The 23,862-nt window shown below is 47.7% G+C and overlaps 1 protein-coding gene and 1 pseudogene across 2 annotated transcripts in view; one reads left to right on the top strand and one right to left on the bottom strand.

Annotated features, from left to right (window-relative positions):
• LOC732714 (histone H2A.1-like) overlaps window positions 1-11,444 on the top strand; it is an 81,173-nt gene extending 69,729 nt beyond the window's left edge. Inside the window, exons 1-2 of one of the 2 annotated variants that reach the window (XM_044554674.1) lie at window positions 10,611-10,893; window positions 10,987-11,444. In XM_044554674.1, coding sequence (XP_044410609.1) covers window positions 10,717-10,893; window positions 10,987-11,250 — 441 coding nt within the window. In that variant the 5' untranslated portion in view covers window positions 10,611-10,716 and the 3' untranslated portion in view covers window positions 11,251-11,444. Of the gene's footprint in view, window positions 1-10,610; window positions 10,894-10,986 lie in introns of those variants that run through there. The other variant, XM_044554673.1, reaches the window with a different exon arrangement.
• On the bottom strand, window positions 852-10,035 carry LOC123134735 (phosphoserine phosphatase, chloroplastic-like; annotated as a pseudogene).
• Window positions 11,445-23,862: the final 12,418 nt, after the last annotated feature.

Below are 23,862 nucleotides of genomic sequence, written 5' to 3'. Positions count from 1 at the left end.
TGGTGCGGATCTCACTCTGGAAGATCTACGAGGTTCGGTAGTAACTTGATCCGAAGTTCCATGATCATCATCATTAGCTTCCTCACTAATTGGTGTAGGAATCACTGGAACTGATTTCTGTGATCAACTACTTTCCAATTCAGGAGAAGGTACAATTACCTCATCAAGTTCTACTTTCCTCCCACTCACTTCTTTCGAGATAAACTCCTTCTCTAGAAAGGATCCATTATTAGCAACAAATATTTCGCCTTCGAATCTGTGATAGAAGGTGTACCCAACAGTCTCCTTTGGGTATCCTATGAAGATGCACTTCTCCGATTTGGGTTCGAGCTTATCAGGTTGAAGCTTTTTCACATAAGCATCGCAGCCCCAAACTTTAAGAAACAACAACTTCGGTTTCTTGCCAAACCACATTTCATAAGGCGTCGTCTCAAAGGATTTTGATGGTGTCCTATTTAAAGTGAATGCAGCCGTCTCTAAAGCATAACCCCAAAACGATAGCGGTAAATCAGTAAGAGACATCATAGATCGCACCATATCTAATAAAGTACGGTTACGACGTATGGACACCAAAAATTCAATCTATCAGCATTATCACATGCTTTCTTTTATCTGATATTTTTTTCATTCAAAACAATCATCCATGATCCAAAACATGTAAATAACATTTACCGGTACTAGTGAATAGCCCGTGCACATGCTGGCATATCAAAATATTTTCTGTCAAGCAATGGCTAGTGATTTTTTTACATAATTGTAATTAATAAACAATGAACTAATCTTGCTTGAATGCCAAGATGTTTCTAACACCATCAGGTTAGAAAAGGATAATGTAATCATTTTTAAACACATCATGGTGGCTCAGTGTCCAGGTAAATCCTTGTGGCAACAACAATATAGTAGAGGCAACATAAAATAAAATAAAAGGTTGTTCCTCTGTTGATGTTTTTCATGGTGCCGAGGAACATTTCTATCCTGAAAATGGATCAAAACACAGACACAGATAGAGAGAAATTGAAAAGATAGAACACTCACTTAGTTATATGGATCAAAGGTCATAACAATTTGAAAGTAGACAATTATCCAATGAGTGCAATAAAAGGCAGGCAAACTGATACTTCAAATCATTGCCAGAGTTTTGTTAGACATTTTTTTCTTTTGGAGTATAAAGGAACAAACCAACATATAATATAAAAGCAGTTTAATAAATCTCAATTAAATCTCTGTGAAAATTTAATCTCGAGTGAAATCTAAAAGAAGGTCACATTAGTTTGGTTAAATACACCTATGTTGACCACACTTTTTATCACAGCTCTGTAAGTTCTAGGCCTGAATACACCTCAGTTGACCACTATGAGGATTTTCAAACCTTATTAGCAGGTGAGCCCTTTTTGTTGGCCTGGTTAGCACCTTCGAGAAGTGGGCTCTGTGTATTAAAAGCCAGATGATCCAAATAGCAATTGGTTTTCTATGATGTTTTCAGTAGGAATCCCAAGACCAAACACCAAAGACTGGAAACAAGAAAAATAGTCCAACAATGACTCTTTAAGCATGTATGTGAAACTTTAATCACAAAAATAAATTTAAAATGTTCTCAAGTGAAGAAAAGAGGAATGGTTGCTTTTAGATCATGGGAAGAAACATATCCTCGTTTATTGTTCAACAAATAATATAGAAGGAAAATTTAGAACCAATTTCTGTACTCAAACTATGGATATCTTAAAAGCATCTTGACTATGTTCGGATAATCCATATTCCAAAAGTATCATTAGTGCAACTGTTTAGTGAAGATATACCTTGATCATTTGCCGGAAACCTCCGGACACAAGGAATACTTTAGTATTATTGGCTTTTAATGTATTAATAAAATCAACATTTCCACGAGAAATCCTGCAGATACAAACATATAAACATGTCAATGAACTAGGAAGATAAATAATGCATAACCAACACAAAATTTACATATGTTGCAGTGATGAATAAATGAAACAAATACTGCCTTAGAATTATTATGTAGCCAGAAATCTTAGGAAATATCTAATTAACCCATGAGGCAAATAAGTCAAAAGGGTTATGTTGTGGTTGTAGGGAATGTAACAACCTAAAGGTTAAGACTGAAGTGGTATGGGCAGATTTTAATGTCTCATTTAGTGTTATTAAAATGAACTTAGACATGTCTCATTTAGTGTTATTAAAATGAACTTAGACATGTATCATTCAGTGTTATTGAAATGAACTTATACCATGTGGTGGTACTATTCTGAAATCGCATTTTTACTGTGGTACCAAACAAATTTTGCATATATTGTAGCTATTATTTTTCGTATTAGCTTAAAAAGAGAAGCCGAGTAAAACCAGTTAAGCATTCCTAAGATCATTATTCTATGTTCAGTAGCACATATATAACCATTCCAATACAAGAATAATAGAGCTGGGGAATCTCAGATGGTTCAATATAGGAATGCAAAAGTGGCAGCTAAATAGTGATTAACTTGAAGCTGGGACTTGTAAAAGGTCACCTCGGTGGCCTCTTCTCCAAACAATCCTCAACTTGGGACAGAGATAACTTAATTAAAGAGATCCAGGCAGGAAGAGCCTCTTCAAATAGAACGGTCTTGTCATTGCCCTGAGAATAATAAGGCCAAGATTAGTTTTCGGAAGATATTATAGGCTAAACAACTAATATACTCCAGAAAATGTGACCATTACTTTGTCTTTCACTCGACAACCGCCTGCCCAGCCCCACAGAAATCAGCAAGCTCATTAATACCCTCATCCAAGCATACCGTGCAATCCACGTCGAAGCACACCGCATTGGCACTGTGCTATGTCTCAAGAATCTCTAGGCATAAGAATGGAAACCATTACATATAATAACCTCTATGCTTCTTGGAGACGCACACGATTAATCGATAAAGGAATTCTCGATCATTAGGAGCACTAACCTTGGAGGGCTGGTGGGTTGCCAAACTAGAAGAGGAAGGGGCCTTGGAGACCTCCATTGCTGCTGCCACGACATCACGTGCTTTTGAGAGTTTAGAACAAGGAAATAATGGAGCTGCAACTCTTATCATCAAATGTGAAGTGTGTGCGGATCGAAGCAAAGACGGCCGAAGGATGGACACAGCCCTGTCTCCTCACAAACAAGTAGGGGTAGAAAAACATGAGTTGTAAATTATCAACCGAGCGGCAGCAACAATCGACGACAGATCACAGATCAACAATAGGACACTAACTGAAAAACACAGTCAATAGCAAAATCAGGAGCATGATAAACCTAATAATATAATATAATCCCACACTAGAAGCATGCACAATAATATGAAATCAAAATCAATTAGTTCACCTACTGACGCCCATCTTCCAGGATCAAACAAAGCAAGGAAAGATACAACCCCTTCCTTGCAATCTAGCTAGACCACTAATGTAACAACAAATTTTCTAGAAGAATCTAGCATCAACCATATATAAACAAAGTGCAAGTAAATACGGTCCTGCATATTTTGAAGCCACCAAGGCCATCCTTATTTCAGAAATTGAAATAAACAGTGGTACAAAGAGGACAAATAATGAAAATAACATGAAGGAGTTAGAACTGAGGAATCAGTTGTAACTAAAATATGAGAAACAATGGATATTACCTCAGGAATCTATATAGACCTAAGCTTCTCTTTAACAGGTAGAAAACCAAGCAATGAAACAGGTAACCTAGCTAAATCCAAGGATCTACTTGATGGCAAGCCACTGATGTTTGCTTGAACTACGTCAGTATTTCCCCAAAGAGGAAGGGATGGTGCAGCACAACAACGGTAGGTATTTCCCTCAGTGATGAGATCAAGGTTATCGAACCAGTAGGAGAACCACACAACACCATGTAAATAGCTCCTGCACACAAAGAACAAATACTTGCAACCCGACGTAAGAGAGGGGTTGTCAATCCCTCACGGGTAAAAAGATAGGTAAAATTGTAGTAGATTGGATAAATAGATCTCGCGGGAACGCAAGATAAAATAAATAAATAAAAATTACAGCAAGGTACTTTTGCATTTTTGGATTAATAGATCTGAAAACAAAAGCAAATAAAAATAGATCTCGAAGGCAAATATGACTAAGAAGAGACCCGGGGGCTGTAGGTTTCACTAGTGGCTTCTCTCAAGAAAAATAGCACACGGTGGGTAAAGAAATTACTGTTGGGCAATTGATAGAACTTCAAATAATCATGACGATATCTAGGCAGTTCACCTACTGAAGCTTCTCGATGACATGGGAGCGTGGCGTCAAGTGAAAGTGCAATCATGCCCTTGCATCATATTTTGATGTTGATGGCGATATACATGTAGGGGACTAACCATGTTTGTTACTGCCTTCATCTAGGTGTATAAGTCAGCTTACGAAAACCAAATAATACCAAAACAGTTAGGTACAATGCATTAACTCTCACCTTGTTTCTTGTTTTTTGACATACATAAAGGAATCACCCAATAAGAGATGTGGCGCATGTATGCTTTCAATGACTTGAGACTGTTGGGGAATGCAGTAATTTCAAAAAAAAAGCCTACGATCACGCAAGATCTATCCATAGGTGATGCATAGCAACGAGAGGGACGTACCCTCATAGACCGAAAGCGGAAGCATTATGACAACGCGGTTGATGTAGTAGTACGTCTTCACGATCCGACCGATCCTAGCACCGAAGGTACGACACTTCCGCGATTTGCACACGTTCATCTCGGTGACATTCAACGAACTCTAGATCCAGCTGAGGTCGAGGGAGAGTTTCGTCAGCACGACGGCGTGGTGACGGTGATGATGAAGTTACCGGCGCAGGGCTTCGCCTAAGCACTACGACGATATGACTGAGGTGGATATCTATGGAGGGGGGGCATCGCACACGGCTAAAACAATTGTCAACTTGTGTGTTCTAGGGTGCCCCCGGCCCCCATATATAAAGGAGCAAGGGGAGGGGGTCGGCGGCCTCATAGGGTGCTCCCCAAGGGGGGAATCCTACTCCTACTAGGAGTAGGTTCCCCCTTTCCTAGTCCAACTAGGAGGGGAAGGAAAGAGGAGGAGGGGAGAAGGAAAGAGGGGGCCGCCCCCCAAGCCCTAAACCAATTCAGTTTGGGCCTAGGGGGCACGCCCCACAGCTCCCTTGCTGCCCTCTATTTTCTACTAAGGCCCATGAATGCCCATTGACCCCCCCCCCCCCGGGGGGGGGTCCGGTAACCTCCCGGTACTCCAGTAAATGCCCAAACTCATCCAAAACTATTCCGATGTCCAAACATAACCTTCCAATATATTGATCTTCATGTCTCAACCATTTCGAGACTCCTCGTCATGTCCGTGATCACATCCGGGACTCCGAACTACCTTCGGTACATTAAAACACATAAACTCATAATACCAATGGTCATCGAACGTTAAGCGTGTGGACCCTACGGGTTCGAGAACTATGTAGACATGGCCGAGACTCACTTCCGGTCAATAACCAATAGCGGAACCTAGATGCTCATATTGGTTCCTACATATTCTACGAAGATCTTTATCGGTCAAATCGCATAACAACATACGTTGTTCCCTTTGTCATCGGTATGTTACTTGTCTGAGATTTGGTCGTCGGTATCATCATACCTAGTTCAATCTCGTTACGGGAAAGTCTCTTTACTCGTTTCGTAATACTTCATCCCGCAACTAACTCATTAGTCACATTGCTTGCAAGGCTTATAGTGATGAGCATTACCGAGAGGGCCCAGAGACCTCCCCGAAACACGCAGTGACAAATCCTAATCTTGATCTATGCCAACCCAACAAACACCTTCAGAGACACCTGTGGAGCACATTTATAATTACCCTTTTACGTTGTGACATTTGGTAGCACACAAAGTGTTCCTCCGGTATTCGGGAGTTGCATAATCTCATAGTCTGAGGAACATGTATAAGTCATGAAGAGAGCAGTAGCAATGAAACTATAACGATCATAATGCTAAGCTAACGGATGGGTCATGTCCATCACATCATTCTCCTAATGATGTGATCCCGTTCATCAAATGACAACACATGTCTATGGTTAGGAAACATAACCATCTTTGATTAACGAGCTAGTGCAGTAGAGGCATACTAGGGACTATATATTTTGTCTATGTATTCACACATGTACCAAGTTTCCGGTTAATACAATTCTAGCATGAATAATAAACATTTATCATGAAATAAGGAAATAAATAATAACTTTATTATTGCCGCTAGGGCATATTTCCTTCAGAGACTACCAAACACGACATGAAGTGGTCAGTTCATTGCATGCAATGCTATTAATTAGCAAATAAACATTAAGTTCTCTCGTAATTCTTCCGCTTGGTCGTGGTGCACAACCTAAGATGACTTATGCACCTGGACGGAGGGAGTAAGTAAATCTCATGTGTCCGTCCCCGACTATGTTGTGTGTGTGGATCATAGACGAATGAAAAGCTATGGCTCAAGAAGAAAGAGCAAAAGGCTTATGAGTTCGTTTTATGTTTCTTGAGTATAGGGACCCCGCTCTATTAAGAGGGGATCGATAGTGTTAGTAAAATATTTGCTCAAGTCATTTTGGTCTCAAATTCCTTCTTTCTAAACTTGTTAACCAATCCTACTCTACATTCTTGTTCACAAGCTTTACATCTCACGGAGCTCTTCTTGTAAGTCTTAGGTGCTCGCATTACACATCGGTATGCCGGATGCCCGGGCTCTAGCTGGATATCTGGGCTATCTTCATCAACACCTTAAGTGCTTGCTATCTCTGTTGGCCGGATGTCCGGTCCTGTGGCCGGATGCCCGGGTATCTCTCGGATATTCGACTCCTCCTGCCCAGCACGTGTGCACGTGTGCAGGTTTTAATGGTGAGCTCGCCGGATGTCCGTTACCAGGCCGGTTGTCTGGGTGTTCCTGAGTGGTCGGACATCCAGGGCTTCCTCGGATACCCGGCTTGATCTATCTAGTACCGAAGCAGGTTTACGCGATGCAAACGTCAAATGTTCAGCACCATGACAGATGTCTGGGAACTCTGCATTTCTCCTCTATATTGTGCGCATCTTGTGGATATTTCAAATGGTTGGATGTTCGCCCCGTCACAACCACTTACACTTCAACAACCATATTTACACCACCACTATATATAGCATTCTTCCACTCTGAGAGAAGGTTGACCATTCACTTTGAACTAACCCTAGAACACATGTCATTCTCTCCCGCAACCTCATACACCAAATCCTAGATTCCGGAGGGATTCAAGAGAGTTCTTGAGAATTTGTCCAATCAAGTGATAGATTCACTCCCTCCCCCTCTCTTGACCAAAGGAATTCATGATTTGAGCAAGTCTTGAGCTTTTCCCCATCGTTCTTGTTACTCTTGGAGGTTGGGTACTCCTAGGCGGTAGGATTTCAACCCATCCAAGCCATTTAGGGCCAAAAACTTTTTCATTCAACATAGACAATATACACTTGTACTTAACTTTATCAAATGCCATTTCAAAATCCAACTGTAGTATGAAAATTGGTTTCTGGATAATTGACAAAGGTGTAGATATTCAAAATCCCAGCATAGGCAATCTTGGATTGTTTTCCCTTCATAAGACCATGTTAGTTCTAATGCATCACACGAATAAATTTTTTTGTACTATGTTGGCCAAGAGTTCAATGACAAATTTCATGGGCATGATGACCAACGAGACCTACATATAATCATCGATGCCTTTAGGGTCGTGCATTTTGGGAATTAATGTTTAAAGTGCATTTATCTCTAAGTGATATTACCTCCATCCTAAATTAGTTGAATTTGATTTGTTTAGATGCAGATGTACCTAACACTAAAACGTGTCTAGATACATGTGCACCTAGACAAATCTAAGACAACTAATTTGAGATGGAGGGAGTGTTTTTGTGTGATGACACCATGGTTAGTGGAACTAATGATGGTTATTATAATCTTATCTCACGTCATTGGTTCCTTGATTGATAATTAAGGAGATAGTATACCCCCTCCCCCACACACACACTTCAAAAAGGATAAATATATGGTTTTTTGATGACTTGAAGCTTTGGTTTCGCTTTATTTTAGTCCTAGGGCAACCACACCATTAGGAGGGGTCAAGGTGCTCGAAAGAAAGTGATGGAACACAACAAACTCATACACCAACATTCCCTACGCTATATCCATGAAATACCACAAACTCATCATAAATGTGTTATTTGTCATCCTACCACGTGCCCACATGGTCTAGGGTTGATTCTCTGGATCCCCGTGTGCATGGGACCCCTGTCATCCTATGTCCACGGGGTCAAGTGCGAATCCTATGTAACCCACATGTCCATGGTGTCTATGACCCCCCGTGCCCATGAGGTATGGGGAATGCCTCGGGTGACCCCGTGTGCACGGGGGGCTCCAGGAGGACAACGACTAGATTTGTTGAAGGAGTACAAATAGCAACTTCTTCCTCCAACCCAACCCTAATGTCTTGAGAGTTGCTCCACCATTGCTAACCTCCATTTTTCTTAATACTCTCAATCCCTCTACCCAAAGACTCCAATACTTTTGGATATGGGAGAGCAAGAGTCAATCTACACTTCTACCAAACTGATTTGTGTTCCCCACTCAATTTCTTCATCAATACTTTTTACTCTTGGAGTTTGGGCTCCTAGGTGGTAGAGGTTCCTCTATAAGCTTCCTTGCGTATGGCGTGCTCTGGAGAAGTTTGTAAACGTGTGGTGGTAGCCTCCGAGACCAACACCGAGTGATTCGAGGTTCATCCATTGGGGGTGACTCGAAGGTAGAATAAAGTGAGCCACGTTGTGGTCTTCTATAGCTTTGGCTTTGGCACTGCTCCAACAAAGATTAACACTACCAGAAGTGTGCAAACTTTGGGATAAAATATGCATTCTCAACTCACTTGTGGTTAATAATTCCCATTCCTTCACTTTTTTGTATGCTTGTTGGCTTGCTAATTACAGCATTGCCTCTTGTATTTTTCTTTGAGCTTGTTTGCCATATATGCCATGTTCACCTAGTTGCACATATAGAGGACCTACATTATCCACAATTCCCTAAAATTAGAAGATAAGCTTAAAATTTGTAGTCTCTTGTTCATCCCCTCTAGTCGATCGCATCGATCCTTCCAATTAGTACCAAAGGAATGCCTCTTTATTAGGGCATAATCGCCTAAAGAGAATGTGGTTGATATTGGAAATGACAATTTGGGTCAACAATCTGTCGATGGTCCCCTTAGGGCATAACCATAGTGTTTCATGAGATAAGGATAACTAAAGAAGATTAGGAAATAAACAAGGCAAATTCCTAGAGAATTTGCAAGTTATAGAGGAACCAGAGAAAAAGACGTGGTCGGGTCGAGAGCTGGTGCTCGTATTCGTGCATGTATTGGGTTCTGGCGAAAGCAATCTTTTTTCTAGAACGGAAGACGGCCTTCAGCCAGAGCGGCCGGGCTCGTACTGGTGGTCTAACTTGGGTTCCACACATGCGAAAAAGAAATATTTTTAGGGGTTCGGAGTCAGAGGGGAAGACGACCTATGGCACGAGTGCTCGTGCTTGTAACATAGGTTGTACCACGTCGTCAAAGACATTGCCCGTACTGAGTCTCTTGGCATTGGTAAAAAATTAATAGAGGTACAGTATGGTGTGGTACGAGCACTTACGCTTGTACCAATGGTCGTACCCTTCACAAAAACCTCGACACGACTTTGTTATAATAAGCTAGTGAAATTGAATTTTTTTACCTTAGTGAAAAGAGGATGGAGATTCTTGGGATAGTAAGGCCCATCCTTACGCTCCTCCCAAGATTTGTTCTTAAGGTTATTCTTGGAGCTCTTCTTCTTCTTTCTATTTTGTCGGATATGTTCTATTGTTGCCAATTTGAGTGGACACAAATTGTGAGGATAATTACTTTCATCGAAATCACGTACCTTTCATACTTCTAATATTGGAGGAGAAGCGGCGAAAGACGGCTAGGACCAGGCCGTAGAGGCCATGTGAGGAGGAGATGGGGGGCATGGGAGGAGGGGAACGAGCCGCGTTATCCGGTATTCAGGTTCCGGAGTAGAAGGAGAAGGAGGGCCGACGAAGGGAGGTTACCTGGGTGCCACCGTCGATGGGGAAAACAAGGGACAAGTTGTCAATTTCATGCATGTATTTGTTCTATTTTTGACGACTATTTTCGTGTGCATCCCAAACAGCCGGATTGGAATTTGGAGAATATCAAATCCAAATTGGGGCCTTAGTACATTCATCCAAATGAAACGTTAGATAATAGCAAAACAATGGTATACATAAATGTATAAGCAAATACTACATCTGAAAAAAATCAATTAGATGCAAGATAAGAGTGAAAGAAAATGCCTAAATGATGCACAAAAAGAAAACCAGGTGTTAATTAAAGCAAAATCCCTTCTTGATGCAAATCCCCGCGCTCTGATTGGCCGATCGGACCCTCTCGCGGATCGCACCCCCAAACCAATCCCCACCGCCCACTTCTCACAGATCCAACGGCAGGCACACTGCGTCACGCGGATCGCTCCCCCCTGCCGCCGTCCCACGAAGTCTGCACCTTCCCAATAAAAGCCGCGCCCTCGCTGGCGTCCCAACCCACAAACTCAGAGCAGAGCGCATCCCGATCCCGCACCGCCGCCCACGCATCTCGAGTAGTTTCCAGCTCGCCGGAGAAGGAGCAAGAAGATGGCCGGAAGGAAGGGAGGCGACAGGAAGAAGGCGGTGACCAGGTCCGTCAAGGCCGGGCTCCAGTTCCCCGTCGGCCGCATCGGGCGCTACCTCAAGAAGGGCCGCTATGCCCAGCGCGTCGGCTCCGGCGCCCCCGTCTACCTCGCCGCCGTCCTCGAGTACCTCGCCGCTGAGGTATGCGCCGATCTTTCCTGTCCCCGAGCACCTGTTCTGCTCTGTTCTTCTCCTGCTCGACGGATAACTGACAGATTTCGTTTTGGATCGCAGGTCCTGGAGCTCGCCGGCAACGCGGCCAAGGACAACAAGAAGACCCGCATCATCCCGCGCCACCTGCTGCTCGCCGTCCGCAACGACCAGGAGCTCGGCAGGCTGCTCGCCGGCGTCACCATCGCCCACGGCGGCGTGATCCCCAACATTAACTCCGTGCTGCTCCCCAAGAAGTCCCCCGCCGCCGCCGAGAAGGAGGCCAAGTCGCCCAAGAAGAAGACCTCCACCAAGTCCCCCAAGAAGAAGGTCGCTGCCAAGGAGTAGCCGCCCCCATAGACTACTGTCGTGACATTACTTAGGTCCATATCAGGGAGAGGATGAGGAGATTTGGTTGTTTGGATCCTGTATGTAATTGCCTAGTTGTAGTGGCACTTTCATTGGTTTGATGAACGGGCCAGTCAGGGCTGTAATTTATCCCTAATTTATGTCTGGAATGGCTAAAGATGCAATCCTTTCAATCATTGTCTCTTTTTTGTCCATTGCTGCGATCCATTTTGTGTATGTTTGGTTACCTGCCTTTGCTTCAGAGACTGTCAGCTTCTGGTTATTAACATCTTGTACCTTTTGTCCGTTTAAACCGATGACAGTGCTAAATTAGATACTCCTAAGTTGCTTTCAGACAAACATGGCCACCGAACTAAACTTTGGATAGTCAGATGTACCTGACAAAACTGACGGATCTGATTAATGTGCAATTAGGCAAATGAGATACCAGCATTAGTTTTGGGTTGTGAAACAGGTAGGAGTATTACTTACTGAGAAATCAAGATACTCCTGTAGATGAAGGTTTGTCACAGGAGGGCAAATATTGCTGCGCTTCATGTCTCAATAAAAAAAAACATTTTCAGAAAACAAAGTTACCACCATGGAGAAAATAACAGGTAATAAACTCAATAAAACGGTGAATAGTCAGAGGTTTCGCACATAATGTTACAAACTAATAAGTACCCTTCTCACGAGTGCGGCTAATCTGCACCCACGCTTAGAAAAAAATTCAAAAAAATACTAGAAAAATTCAAAAAAATTCAAATTTTTTTGTGGTGGTAGATAATTTGACGCGTGAGGTGCGCCCCAAAATTCAACTCATTTGAACATCTGAGCAGCTCTCGGCAAAAAAGACAAAATCAGGGTCTGTAAAAATGTATACTGTTCACGCACTGTTTTGACCCGATTTGTCTTTTTTGCCGAGAGCTGCTCAGATGTTCAAATGAGTTGAATTTTGGGACGCACCTCACGCGTCAAATTATCTACCACCACAAAAAAAATTGGAATTTTTTGAATTTTTCTAGTATTTTTTTTGAATTTTTTGCTGAGAGGGAGCAGATGAGCCTGGACACCGTTTTGAGTTTTCCCCCTTCTCACCCCTTTCTCTTTTACATTTTGCACCAATTGTAACTCTGCTCTCAAAGTCAAATGATATCATCATAATACAGCTAAGCATCCCAATGTGCATCAACTTCTAACCTTGCATCTTACTAATTTAAGAAACAAAGCAAACACGAGGACATTATTTGCTAACATGATTTCTTCAATATTTCGTGAATTTTCTTCTAGTAGTGTCGGTAATATAGAACTTGGTACTTTATGATGCGCTTGAATCATGGTGTATTCTCATATTCTTGTTTGCCCACCCTTTTTTGTCCATATTTTAGTGTTTGTTTGACCTGTTTTTTCTTACTTTTGTGTCTACTTTTTCAAAACAAATTATAAAATAAGCACACTACATTATAATTCACTAATTGCGAACTAAACCTTAGACATGTCTTCTACTCCCTCCGTTTCTAAATAATTATCTTTTCAGAGATTTCAAATGGACTACCACATACGGATGTATATAGACATGGTTTAGAGTGTAGATTCACTCATTTTTCTTCGTATGTAGTCACTTATTAAAACCTCTAGAAAGACAAATATTTAAGAACAGAGGGAGTATATGACTGTATCTTAAGAGCCATGAATAAGAGCATAGCTCCCCTCTTACCCCCATCGTCTCGATGCGGACGCCTAGACATTGGTTGACCCAGTCTATGTCTACCTGCACCCAACATGTAGCGGGTTGACCCAGTCCAAGCCCTCCATCGGATTTATCATTTCTCCGCTTCTCTCATTTCATTTTCTTCCTTTGTTTTTCCCTGTTGAAAGTTTTTTTGGTTTTGAAAATCAGATAGTAGTTTACAGATTCCCGTTCAAGAAAAGAAAAGATAGAGAATAGTTTAGAAGTTTCATTCTATCTCGAGATTTTCTTCATTGGATTAATTCTTTGGTATATGCATAGCGATCTAAATACAATTGTTGATATGATATATAACCTTGTATATATTGAGGAAAAATGCAAGACACCGTTGATAAAAAATCAGATCTAATATTAAAATTTTGTTTGAAAATAAAAAATAAATACATAAAAACGAAAAGGAGAAAACAGAACAAATCAAACAGATTTTTTTAATGCAGATTTAAAAAAAATCAAGGAGTATGTGAAGAATGTTCAACCTATGTAGTGAAAATGTACCACGTACATTGACCAAAAGTTGACATATATTTGGAAAAAAGAAAAAACGTGTATATATATATATATATATATATATATATATATATATATATATATATATATATATATATATATATATATATATATATATATAAAGAGAAAACCGATGAAAACCAGTAGAGAAAAAACATAGAAAAGGAGAAAAAAATTGACAGAAAACCAACCAGAAGGTTCCTAAAACAAATCCAGGCCTCCCATGGAGAGTTCTGAAATCCGCTTAAATGAGTCGGCCCACTCACCGAACACACAACGATTTGTCTCGCAGTACGCGAGATATAGCTCACCCAGGGACAACGAGACGCTCACCTGGGGCGGCCCATAAGAACGCTGAGCCGCCAAAGCGATGTATATTTGTTCACTGAAAAAACTATGTGACGGGGGGATAGACCCCGGGTAGCCTCATCAGCACTTCTCCACATTTCAAGATATCTAGGCTGGCCGAGCCCCTCAGTCCGACTGGTCACAAGGCTAGTCCTCTAGGCTGGCTGGAACCAGAGCGCCGCCTCCTAGAAGGTGGCGGATCCGAGGAAGGCGGCAGACCCCGAGAAGACGACGCGCTCCAGAAGGCGGCGAAGGTGGCCCGTCCCCTCCCTTGGAGTCTGAGCCCGACCAAGAGACAAGCTGGGGCATGGCTACAGTGCGCCATGCTTCCCCCAAATCCCGGACTTATGGCTAGAGTGACCGCCGCCAGGCGGTCGCCGACCCGCCCGACGCGGCACTGTATTCCATGGCGTGCCCGACACGGCTTCCATCAGCACGGATGGTGCAACCGTGAAGAGCCATCAGTGGGACCCGCAGGCGGCGGGGCCCACCTGTCAGACGGTTCCTTAGCAGCCGGCAGGGCCGACCTGAGACTGGCCCCAGCAGCCGACAGAGAACCCAGCCTCCTTTGTCACTGATGGTCGGGGCCTACCACCCGGCCGAATTACCATTGTACCCCTGGGGGGAGGCCTATATAAACCCCCTAGGCTCACCCATGCAAAGGATTCCCACTCCATTTCCCTCCACCCATAGCTAGAGAAGAGATAGAGCAAGCCCTACCCTTCTACTTCCTCTAGCCAAACAACTCAAGGAGAAACCTTGTAGCCCCTCTATCGATCATAGTCATCATGCGGAGACCCCGCAGTTATCTCCACGGAGAGCCCTGAACCTGGGTAAGACTCGTCGGCGTCCGAGGTCTTGCCTACTCCCTCTTCTAAAGCCCGACAACGTACTCCTTTCCTCACACATGATAAACCATCCCTTGGCATATGTCGAGGAAACACCATGACATTTGGCGCCCACCGTGGGGCTAAGTGCACCGTTGGCTGGAGACACGTTCTAGACGGGGACCCTCTTCCTTCCCGGCGAGTGCAGCCAGCCCGGCGCACTGGATGGCGCTTGCGCCGACACGTTGCGCGGCGTGGAGGCCGTCTACGCTGCGAGCTCCCTCGCTGACCTCCTCAGCGGGATCCTCCTCGCCAACGAGCCCGCGCCCGACGCAGGATCGGCCAGCTCCGAGAGCTGCCTCATCGACATCCTCAGCAAGCTCCACATCGCCAGCGAGCTCGCCTCTGACTTGGAGTCCGTCGGCTCCACCGACCCGCCCGTCGAGATGTTCGTCCATTCTGACGTGGCAAACACCGACGTCTACCCGACTATGTGGACATCGTTGACGACCCGCTCCCTTCTGCGTACGGCAACACCAGTGCCAACACCATCATAGAGGTGTTGGTCATTAGCGAGGACGGAGCATCTGCCGGAGTGGGCCATGACCCGCAGCAGGCGGCGCTGCAGGATCTGTCCGCTCCGATCGAGGTAGGCGCGGATGGTGCGACGCTAGAAACACTACGCGTCTCGCTCCTCGACAGCGCCAACAAGTTGGCCACCATGAGGCGCCTCACCGAGGCCTACCAGCGTGAGATTGAGCGCGCCGTGGGCGGCACACCGTCTGTTGGCAAGCCCAGCCGATTGGGCGCGATCCGGCAACACGGCGCGACCATCGCCGGCATGCTGGGAGCCGACCGCTTCGTCTACGCCACCCTGATGGAGAACCTGCACATTGCCCAGGCGGCGGCAGACGAACTGTACCACCTGGAGGGCGACGAGCAGCGCTGCATGATGGAGCGCCTCCAGCAGCTCCTCGACGCGGCTGCTGCGCAGCAAGCCGGCCGCCGTGTGGTGGAGCCCGACGTACAAGACAAGAATCGTCCTCCTTGCCGCGAGCACGGCGCAACCTCTCAGCCCCCAACAGTCGGTACCCACGGTCGGAGAGACCAAGAGCCGGCTGTCGGCCGCAGTCGGCGCACCCACATCACGATCGAGCGCGATCGAGACGGCCGCCCATGAGCAGTGGAATGACGGGACAATCGCCCGCCTCCCCCACGCAGGGAGAGGTGCGCTTCCCCGCCGCTTGTTGAGCATCCGACTCTCAGAGGCCGGCTTGGCCCCCGTGAAGGAGTCGGAGAGAATGACACCCGCCACCGGATCGACCGACTTGCTCGGTCCCTGGCGGAAGAAGAATAAGATGCAATTGGCCCACCTTGTTTCGGCCTCCGCATCCGTAATGAGCCCTTCCCCAAAGGGTTCTCGCTCCCACAAGACACTCCCAAATACAACGGTTCTATGAATCCGGAGGATTGGCTGGCCGACTACTTCACGACCGTCAACATAGCAAACGGCAACGAGCGTGTCACCATGAAGTATGTTCCGCTCATGCTCCAGGGCACAGCCCGGACATGGCTGAACAACCTCAAGTTGTACAACGTCAACAACTGGTTGGACTTCACCGATGTCTTCGTCCGCAACTTCACCAACAGCTACAAGCGGCCGCCCAAGCCTCACCAACTCTCCATGTGCGTCCAAGGCCCGATTGATTTCACCCGCGACTACCTGACACGCTGGGCCGAGCTGCGCAACTCCTGCGAAGGGGTGCATGAGGTTCAAGCCATAGAGTACTTCACCACCGGGTGCAGAGAAGGCACCCTGCTCAAACACAAGCTCCTCTGCGACAAGCCAGCCACCCTAGATGAACTGCTGGTCATAGCAGACAAGTACACCATGAATGACTCTTCCATGAAGTCGGAGCTCCGAGTGGATGCGTCCGGGAAGGTGCTCCCCCCGGCTCCACAGACACCGGCTAGTGACTCCAGCAGGCGCCAGCAGCCAAACAACAACAAGCAAAAGGCCCATCACCCAGCTTCTAACAGCTGACAAGTGGCGGCAGTTGAGGACCACCAGCCAGATGGGCAGCCCGGCCCCAAGCATCAATGGGGCAGCAAGGGTGCCTGGCAGCCGGCCTTCTCCTTTGAGCAAGCCCTTAATGCCCCGTGCAAGTTCCATAGCGGTGCGAAGCCGTCCAACCACATCACCTGGAAATGCAACTGGCTCGCTCGGATCGCCAAGGGCGAGGCCCTCCCGCCTCCCCCACCAGCCGTCCCGGCCGCTCAGCAGCCGACAGCTTGACCTGTTGGCATGCTCCAAGATGACTTCCCCGACGAACACGCCGCCTACGCCTTCTTCACGAGCGAAGCCGACGACAAGTACATCAGACGGTGTCGTGGGAACGACTCCGACAGTAAGAGAGGGGTAGGATAACGGAGCATGATCTATCGAGATGCATATGGGTGACACGGTGGTTTTAGCGAGTTCGGGCCTCTCATGGTGGAGATAACAACCCTACGTCTCGTGCTCCAGAGAGGCTTTGTTTTATCTGTATATGTATCTGGAGATTACAATGTATGAAATAAGGGAACGGATCCCGTGCCTGAGCTAAGTCCTGAGACTAATGGCGAAAAGAGAGAGAGAGGTGGAAGAAAAGAACCCCCGAAGTCTAGTGGTGGGGGGTGGCTTATATAGAGTGCGCCACCCCCTCACCTCCTATGTTACAAAGTGGGGAATGAATGCCATAATGTCAGCCCACTACCAAGCCCTCACCATGAGAATTATGCCGAATGCTTTGTTGCCTGCTGGTCTCCGTATATCCGAGTGAGTCGAGCGGTCGAGTGGTGAACTGTCATCCGAGTGGATGGTATACTGCTTGGTCGAGTGGATCGTATGCTGCTTGTCCGAGTGGATAGTATGTCTGTATGAAATTTATCTAGACCCACGTGTTGTGTGGACCCCATGCTTTATGATATTTCGACCCTTCATGGGCCTACCTGTTATGTGTATCCCCAACATTAGCCCCCGAATCGATTGCGATTTTGCAGAACGAGTTTGTGAAAGACACAACTTGGCCCGAGTGATTACTCGGTAGCTGTCATCGTACTTTCAGACAACCAAGGTTTGAACAAAATCTCAATGGATTTCGGCACTCCGCTTCCGACTGATCTGGGGTAAGTGCCCGCGAGGAGCAACTTGGTAACATTCGATCATCTCTCGGAAGAGGTTAACTCGTGATCAGAGTATGGATGTGTCATTAAATCCAGGCAACAAGATCGACGCATGGACAACTCTCTCGGTGAGATGCCATTCTTATCCCGGAGGAACGTCAATACGAGTCGGCTCTAGATCCAAACTTATGACTTTCACGCTCTGAGTCCTGGAAGAAGGCTCAAAACAGGTCCACAGAGGAGCCTTAAACTCACCTTATAGCAATTTTTTTGGGAGTGATTTGGAGCTGGTCCTGCATCGAGTAACTGATTACTCGGAATTTCTTCACGCCTGAAACGTGTCTTTTTTTGTTGTTTGGCCGTCACTCGGACCGGGCGGACCGTCCGAGTGGATACCATTCCAGTGGGGGCACGCTGAGTGCACCCACGGCGGGAGTCTTAGAGCCTGTCTTTTTTGTTGTGGTGTTCATCACTCGGACTGGTCAGGCCGTACCGAGTGGAGATTACTCCAGTGGGGGCACGCTGAGTGCACCCACTGGGTGTAGTCCCCGAGACCACCGTTGACTGCGGGCAGTCGGCGGGGGTCTGAGAGAACTAAAACTCTTCTTAGATGGTACTGATCGAACTTGTTCTTCTCTGACTCGGAGGTCGAGTAATTCTGGAGCTGGTTTTGCATCGAGCAAAATGTTTCTTTCTGAGTTCTCTTCCAGTGGGGGCACGCTGAGTGCACCCGCTGGGTGTAGTCCCCGAGCTTCTGTCGGACTAGATGAATCGGGCAGAGGGTTTAAGTCTCCTGGTAAACCTCCACGCAGTCGACACGGTAAATATCTTTTAGTCTGAAATTGAGTCAATCGGATGCATCTTCAGGTGCTTGACATGGTAAATAAGCTCAGTCTGGAGCTGAGTCGGTCGGAATGATCTTCGTGCACTCGACACGGAATAAATTCAGCCTGGAACTCGGTCAAGCAGGTGAATCTTCATGCTCTCGGCACGGTGAATGAATTCGGCTTTGAAACTGCCGACTGTAGAAAAAAGCTGGACACTCCAGGGAGTAATATTTCCATTAGTACTTCTACCGTTAGATTTTGCATGAAAGGGGTATTTGTAAGAGCACATTGTATCCGCAGAGGAGCTTCATTTTCACCCTTTTGCATGAAAGGGGTATTTGTCCGAGTGGACGTGCTTCTCGACTGATCGAGGTATGTTGACTTGCAAGGAAAGACTTAGTGGCACTTGTATGTCTCCCGGAGGAGATAGACTAGTGGTCTGACATGGACGTGCCATGAAACCCGAGTGACGGGGCTAGTGTGTAGGCTGACTCTCCGGGGAGAAGCCACTCATTATCCCGGGGGAACACCAGCACATGCCATCTCTGAGTCCAAGTTTGTGAAACTGACGCCTTGGAACCTAGGATAGGGCCAAGTTATCCGTAGAGGAGCGTTGTTTTCACCCTTTTTGCAGTTTTTGAAGATGACTTTAGGTAATGAATTGGGCGATCGTCCGAGTGGACAATACTACCCTTATAGATTTTCGGCAGACCGGGCAAGTATGGTCAGAAAGATTTTCCTGATGTGATCAATGGGTTGATTGAATGGGCATAACCCCTGAGGGCGGCATGGCCGACGGCTGTGCGTAGCCCCCGAGTGATGCTCGAAAGAGGCAAGCTTGCTACAGAATGTGATATGAGGTTTGATCATATGAGTAACTTAGTCGTTCCCGTGTTGGGGGTGTAGAGGTAAAGACATGTCCAACTGATGGTGACGCGCGAGGTGGTTAAGGGGCGATGATGTGTACAACTAAGTGACGACGCGCGGGGCGGTCGAGTGGTGAAGACATGCACAACCGAGTGGCAACATGCGGGGCGGCCGAGTGGCGAAGGCATGTACAACCAAGAGGCGACGCGCGGAGCGGCCAAGTGGTGAAGACGTGCACAACCAAGAGGCGACGCGCGGAGCGACCAAGCGGTGAAGATGTGCGCAACCGAGTGGCGACGTGCGGGACGGCCGAGTGAAAATATGTGAGGTGGTCGAGTGAAGGACTACGTGTCCAGCCAAGTGGATGAAATTGTCTTCGAAGGATTTAGCCAGATGTTTTCGAAGTTAATGTAGCGACGAGGTTGATGTAGTGTGGTTGCGACGCAACAAGACCGGTGTGACAACTGAGTCTGAGTAGGAATGAAGATGGCGCGCAGAGCGTCTGGGTGATTATAAAACTTCTCAAAGTGGTGGGTCAAATGCACTTGTTGAAGTGAAGGATCTAACTGGGGATGAAGCACTTGACCACTCAGGAGAGTGTCATTCCAAATGAGTTGCAGCCCCCGAGTGCGGCGTAGCTCCCGAGCGTACTACAGTCTTCAACAACGGACATGTCGGAATACGGGAAATTTAGTGTTGAATGAATAATTTGCAATCCATCGAGTCGGACTCGGGTAAGGATGAGGAGAAATTTCTGAGTGAAGCTCGAAAGAGGCAAACTCGCAAAAAGAGTGACGTGTGAAGTTTAATTATAAAAGGGACTTATCTGTCTCATGCCTGATAAGGTCTATATTATCGATGAAGAGGATTCCACAGAGGGGTTGGCCGGATGTGTTTGAAGCCAACAGAACGACAAGGTCAGTGTTGTGGTGCGCTGGGACCGGTATGGTGACCGAGTCCGAGCAGCGATGAAGTTGGCGCAAAGGGCCGTCGAGTGACCGCGTAACTTGTGTAAAAAAGGGCACAAGCCAACAAAATAATTTCTCGAGGAAATTTGATGTGTGCTAAATGATTTGTGTGAATAACACCCATAGACACCCGCTGGGAGTGTAAGGGGCTTGCTGGTTAACCAGCAAGAGTCTGAAAGACCGAAGGATCCGTTCGAACTTGTCGAAGCGACCGATCCGACTGAACTCATTGGAATACTAGCTCAAATAAAATGGAAGTGTAGTGTTTCGACTGAGTGAGTTGCAGCCCTGGAGGACCGATGCAAACTCGAAATGAAGAACGACACCTGGTGTTCGTGAATGATGTCTGCGAAAAAATGGAAGTTGGGCTTGGGAGTCACATAACCAGTACTAAGCAAGTATGTGAAAATAAGCAACCGAGTGTAGAGGTACACTTGGTGGCGTCGCCTCCGAGTAAACGTGATGTGTGACTTACGAAATACTCGGGAAGGCGAAAATAACAGAATGTAAAATGACTTAGCTGTCTGAAGGCGCGCGGGACGGCCGAGTGAAGTAGACGCATCACGCGGCGTGGCGACGTGCGGGGCGGCCGAGTGGTGATGAGGTGACCAACCGATGGTGACGCGCGGGGCAGCCGAGTGGTTATGAGGTGACCAACCGATGGCGACGCGTAGGGCGGCTGAGTGGTGATGAGGTGACCAACCGATGGCGACGCGTGGGGCGGCCGAGTGGTGATGAGGTGACCAACCGATGGCGACGCGCGGGGCGGCCGAGTGGTGATGAGGTGACCAACCGATGGCGACGCGCGGGGCGGCCGAGTGGTGATGAGGTGACCGGGGCGACGCGCGGGGCGGCCGAGTGGTTATGAGGTGACCAAGCGATGGCGACGCGCAGGGCGGCCGAGTGGTGATGAGGTGACCAACCGATGGCGACGCGCGAGGCGGCCGAGTGGTGATGAGGTGACCAACCAATGGCGACGCGCGGGGCAGCCGAGTGGTGATGAGGTGACCAACCGATGGCGACGCGCGGGCGGCCGAGTGGTGATGAGGTGACCAACCGATGGCGACGCGCGGGGTGGCCGAGTGGTGATGAGGTGACCAACCGATGGCGACGCGCGGGGCGGCCGACTGGTTATGAGGTGACCAACCAATGGCGACGCGCGGGGCGGCCGAGTGGTTATGAGGTGACCAACCGATGGCGACGCACGGGGCGGCCGAGTGGTTATGAGGTGACCAACCGATGGCAACGCGCGGGGCGGCCGAGTGGTGATGAGGTGACCAACTGATGGCGACGCGCGGAGCGGCCGAGTGATGATGAGGTGACCAACCAATGGCAACGCGCGGGGCGGCCGAGTGGTTATGAGGTGACCAACTGATGGCGACGCGCGGGGCGGCCGAGTGGTTATGAGGTGACCAACCGAGTGGCGACGCGCGGGGCGGCCCAGGGGTGATGAGGTGACCAACCGATGGCGACGCGCGGGGCGGCCGAGTGTTTTTAAACTTAGGCGAGTACTGGGCTGCATCTAAGCCCCCGAGTGGGAGAGTTGTTCTCCACTCGGCAGGATTTTTTTGAAACTTAGGCGAGTACTGGACTGCAGCTAAGCCCCCGAGTGGGAGGGTTGCTCTCCACTCGGTAGGATTTTTTGAAACTTAGGCGAGTACTGAACTGCAGCTAAGCCCCCGAGTGAGAGGGTTGCTCTCCACTTGGTAGGATTTTTTTGAAACTTAGGCGAGTACTGGACTGCAGCTAACTCCCGAGTGGGAGGACTGCTCTCCACTCGATAGGATTTTTTTGAAAACTTAGGCGAGTACTGGACTGCAGCTAAGCCCCCGAGTGGGAGGGTTGCTTTCCACTCGGCAGGATTTTTTTTGAAACTTAGGCGAGTACTGGACTGCAGCTAAGCCCCCGAGTGGGAGGATTGCTCTCCACTCGGTAGGATTTTTTTGAAAACTTAGGCAAGTACTGGACTGCAGCTAAGCCCCCGAGTGGGAGGGTTGCTCTCCACTCGGCAGGATTTTTTTTAAAATTTAGGCGAGTACTAGACTGCAGCTAAGCCCCCGAGTGGGAGGGTTGCTCTCCACTCGGCAGGATTTTTTTTGAAACTTAGGTGAGACGGATTCGCAACTAAGTCACCCACTAGGGGATTTAGAGCATATAGAAAAGAATAACAGTCATTTATGAGATTGTAAAAACTGTGTCGCGGGGTGACCGAGTGGTGATGAGGTTTACCAACCGATTGACGAGGCCCGGAGCGGCCGAGTGGTTATGAGGTGACCAACCAAATGGCAACGCGCGGGGCGGCCGAGTGAAGTAGACGCGTCCTGCGGAGTGACGAGGTGCAGGACGTCTGAGTGAAGTAGACACGTCCCGCGGAATGACGATGCGCCGGGGCGTCCGAGTGATGTAGACGCGTCCCGCAGAGTGACGAGGTGCAGGACGTCCGAGTGAAGTAGACGCGTCCCGCGGAGTGACGATGCGCCGGGGCATCCGAGTGATGTAGACGCGTGACGCAGAGTGACGAGGTGCAGAACATCCGAATGAAGTAGACGCGTCCCGCGGAGTGGTGACGCGCGGAGCGGCGAAGTGGATGAAGATGTGGTTAGTTCCATAGATTCACGGTCGTAGTTGCTGTCGATGATGTTCTGGATGTTAACCTATCGAGTGAACCCAGGGGCTTCACGGCAAACGAGGGCCATTCGAGTGGAGGCCTCATCTGAGTGTTCCTGCCCATCTAAGTGAACCACAGCTACTCAGCTAGGTTGCGATCTGGACGGTGTGGAGCTGGTTCGGCAGGCCGACTCGGAGTGTTGGGCTCGGAGGCGTTGGCAAGGTTCGGCGTGGAACTGCCCATGAGCGAACGAGCGCTGCTTCCTCCGCTGGAGGCGGGCGGCTGCTAGCGGCCATGGACACCATGCAGCGGAGGCAGCCAGGCACGACGGCGTCGGAGCTGGGCGCCCGAGGGCAAACGATGAGGTCGACTTGGTACAAAGTCCAGACAATCATGGAGCAATAAATCCTTGGTAATTACGCATTGAAGGAGTTGCCCATGTCCAGGACGTGTACACGGAATCTGCATGCAAGAGAGCACTAATTAAGCGAGGGTTAGAGCCATTCATGCATGTAATGAACGTTTCCCACGGTCATTTATCTCCTGCATGCAGGACATAAATGGGATGGAATTAAGATTAAAAGGAGAGTAGAGGGGCGCAGAGCTCCCTGGTCGGCCACGGCAGCGGCGGCGGCGGCTTTGACATGGATCCAACGCAAGGTGAGGCGGCCCGCGACAAGTCCGAGTGCGGACCACGTTCTTCTGCGAGGCTGCGCGCAGGCGGAGCTTGAGGCGGCGGCTAGTC

The sequence above is a fragment of the Triticum aestivum genome, chromosome 6B (genome assembly GCF_018294505.1).
Source record: "Triticum aestivum cultivar Chinese Spring chromosome 6B, IWGSC CS RefSeq v2.1, whole genome shotgun sequence".
Taxonomy (NCBI): domain Eukaryota; kingdom Viridiplantae; phylum Streptophyta; class Magnoliopsida; order Poales; family Poaceae; genus Triticum; species Triticum aestivum.
Note: the sequence above shows the minus strand (reverse complement) of the source record. Positions and strands in the feature narration are given on the sequence as shown.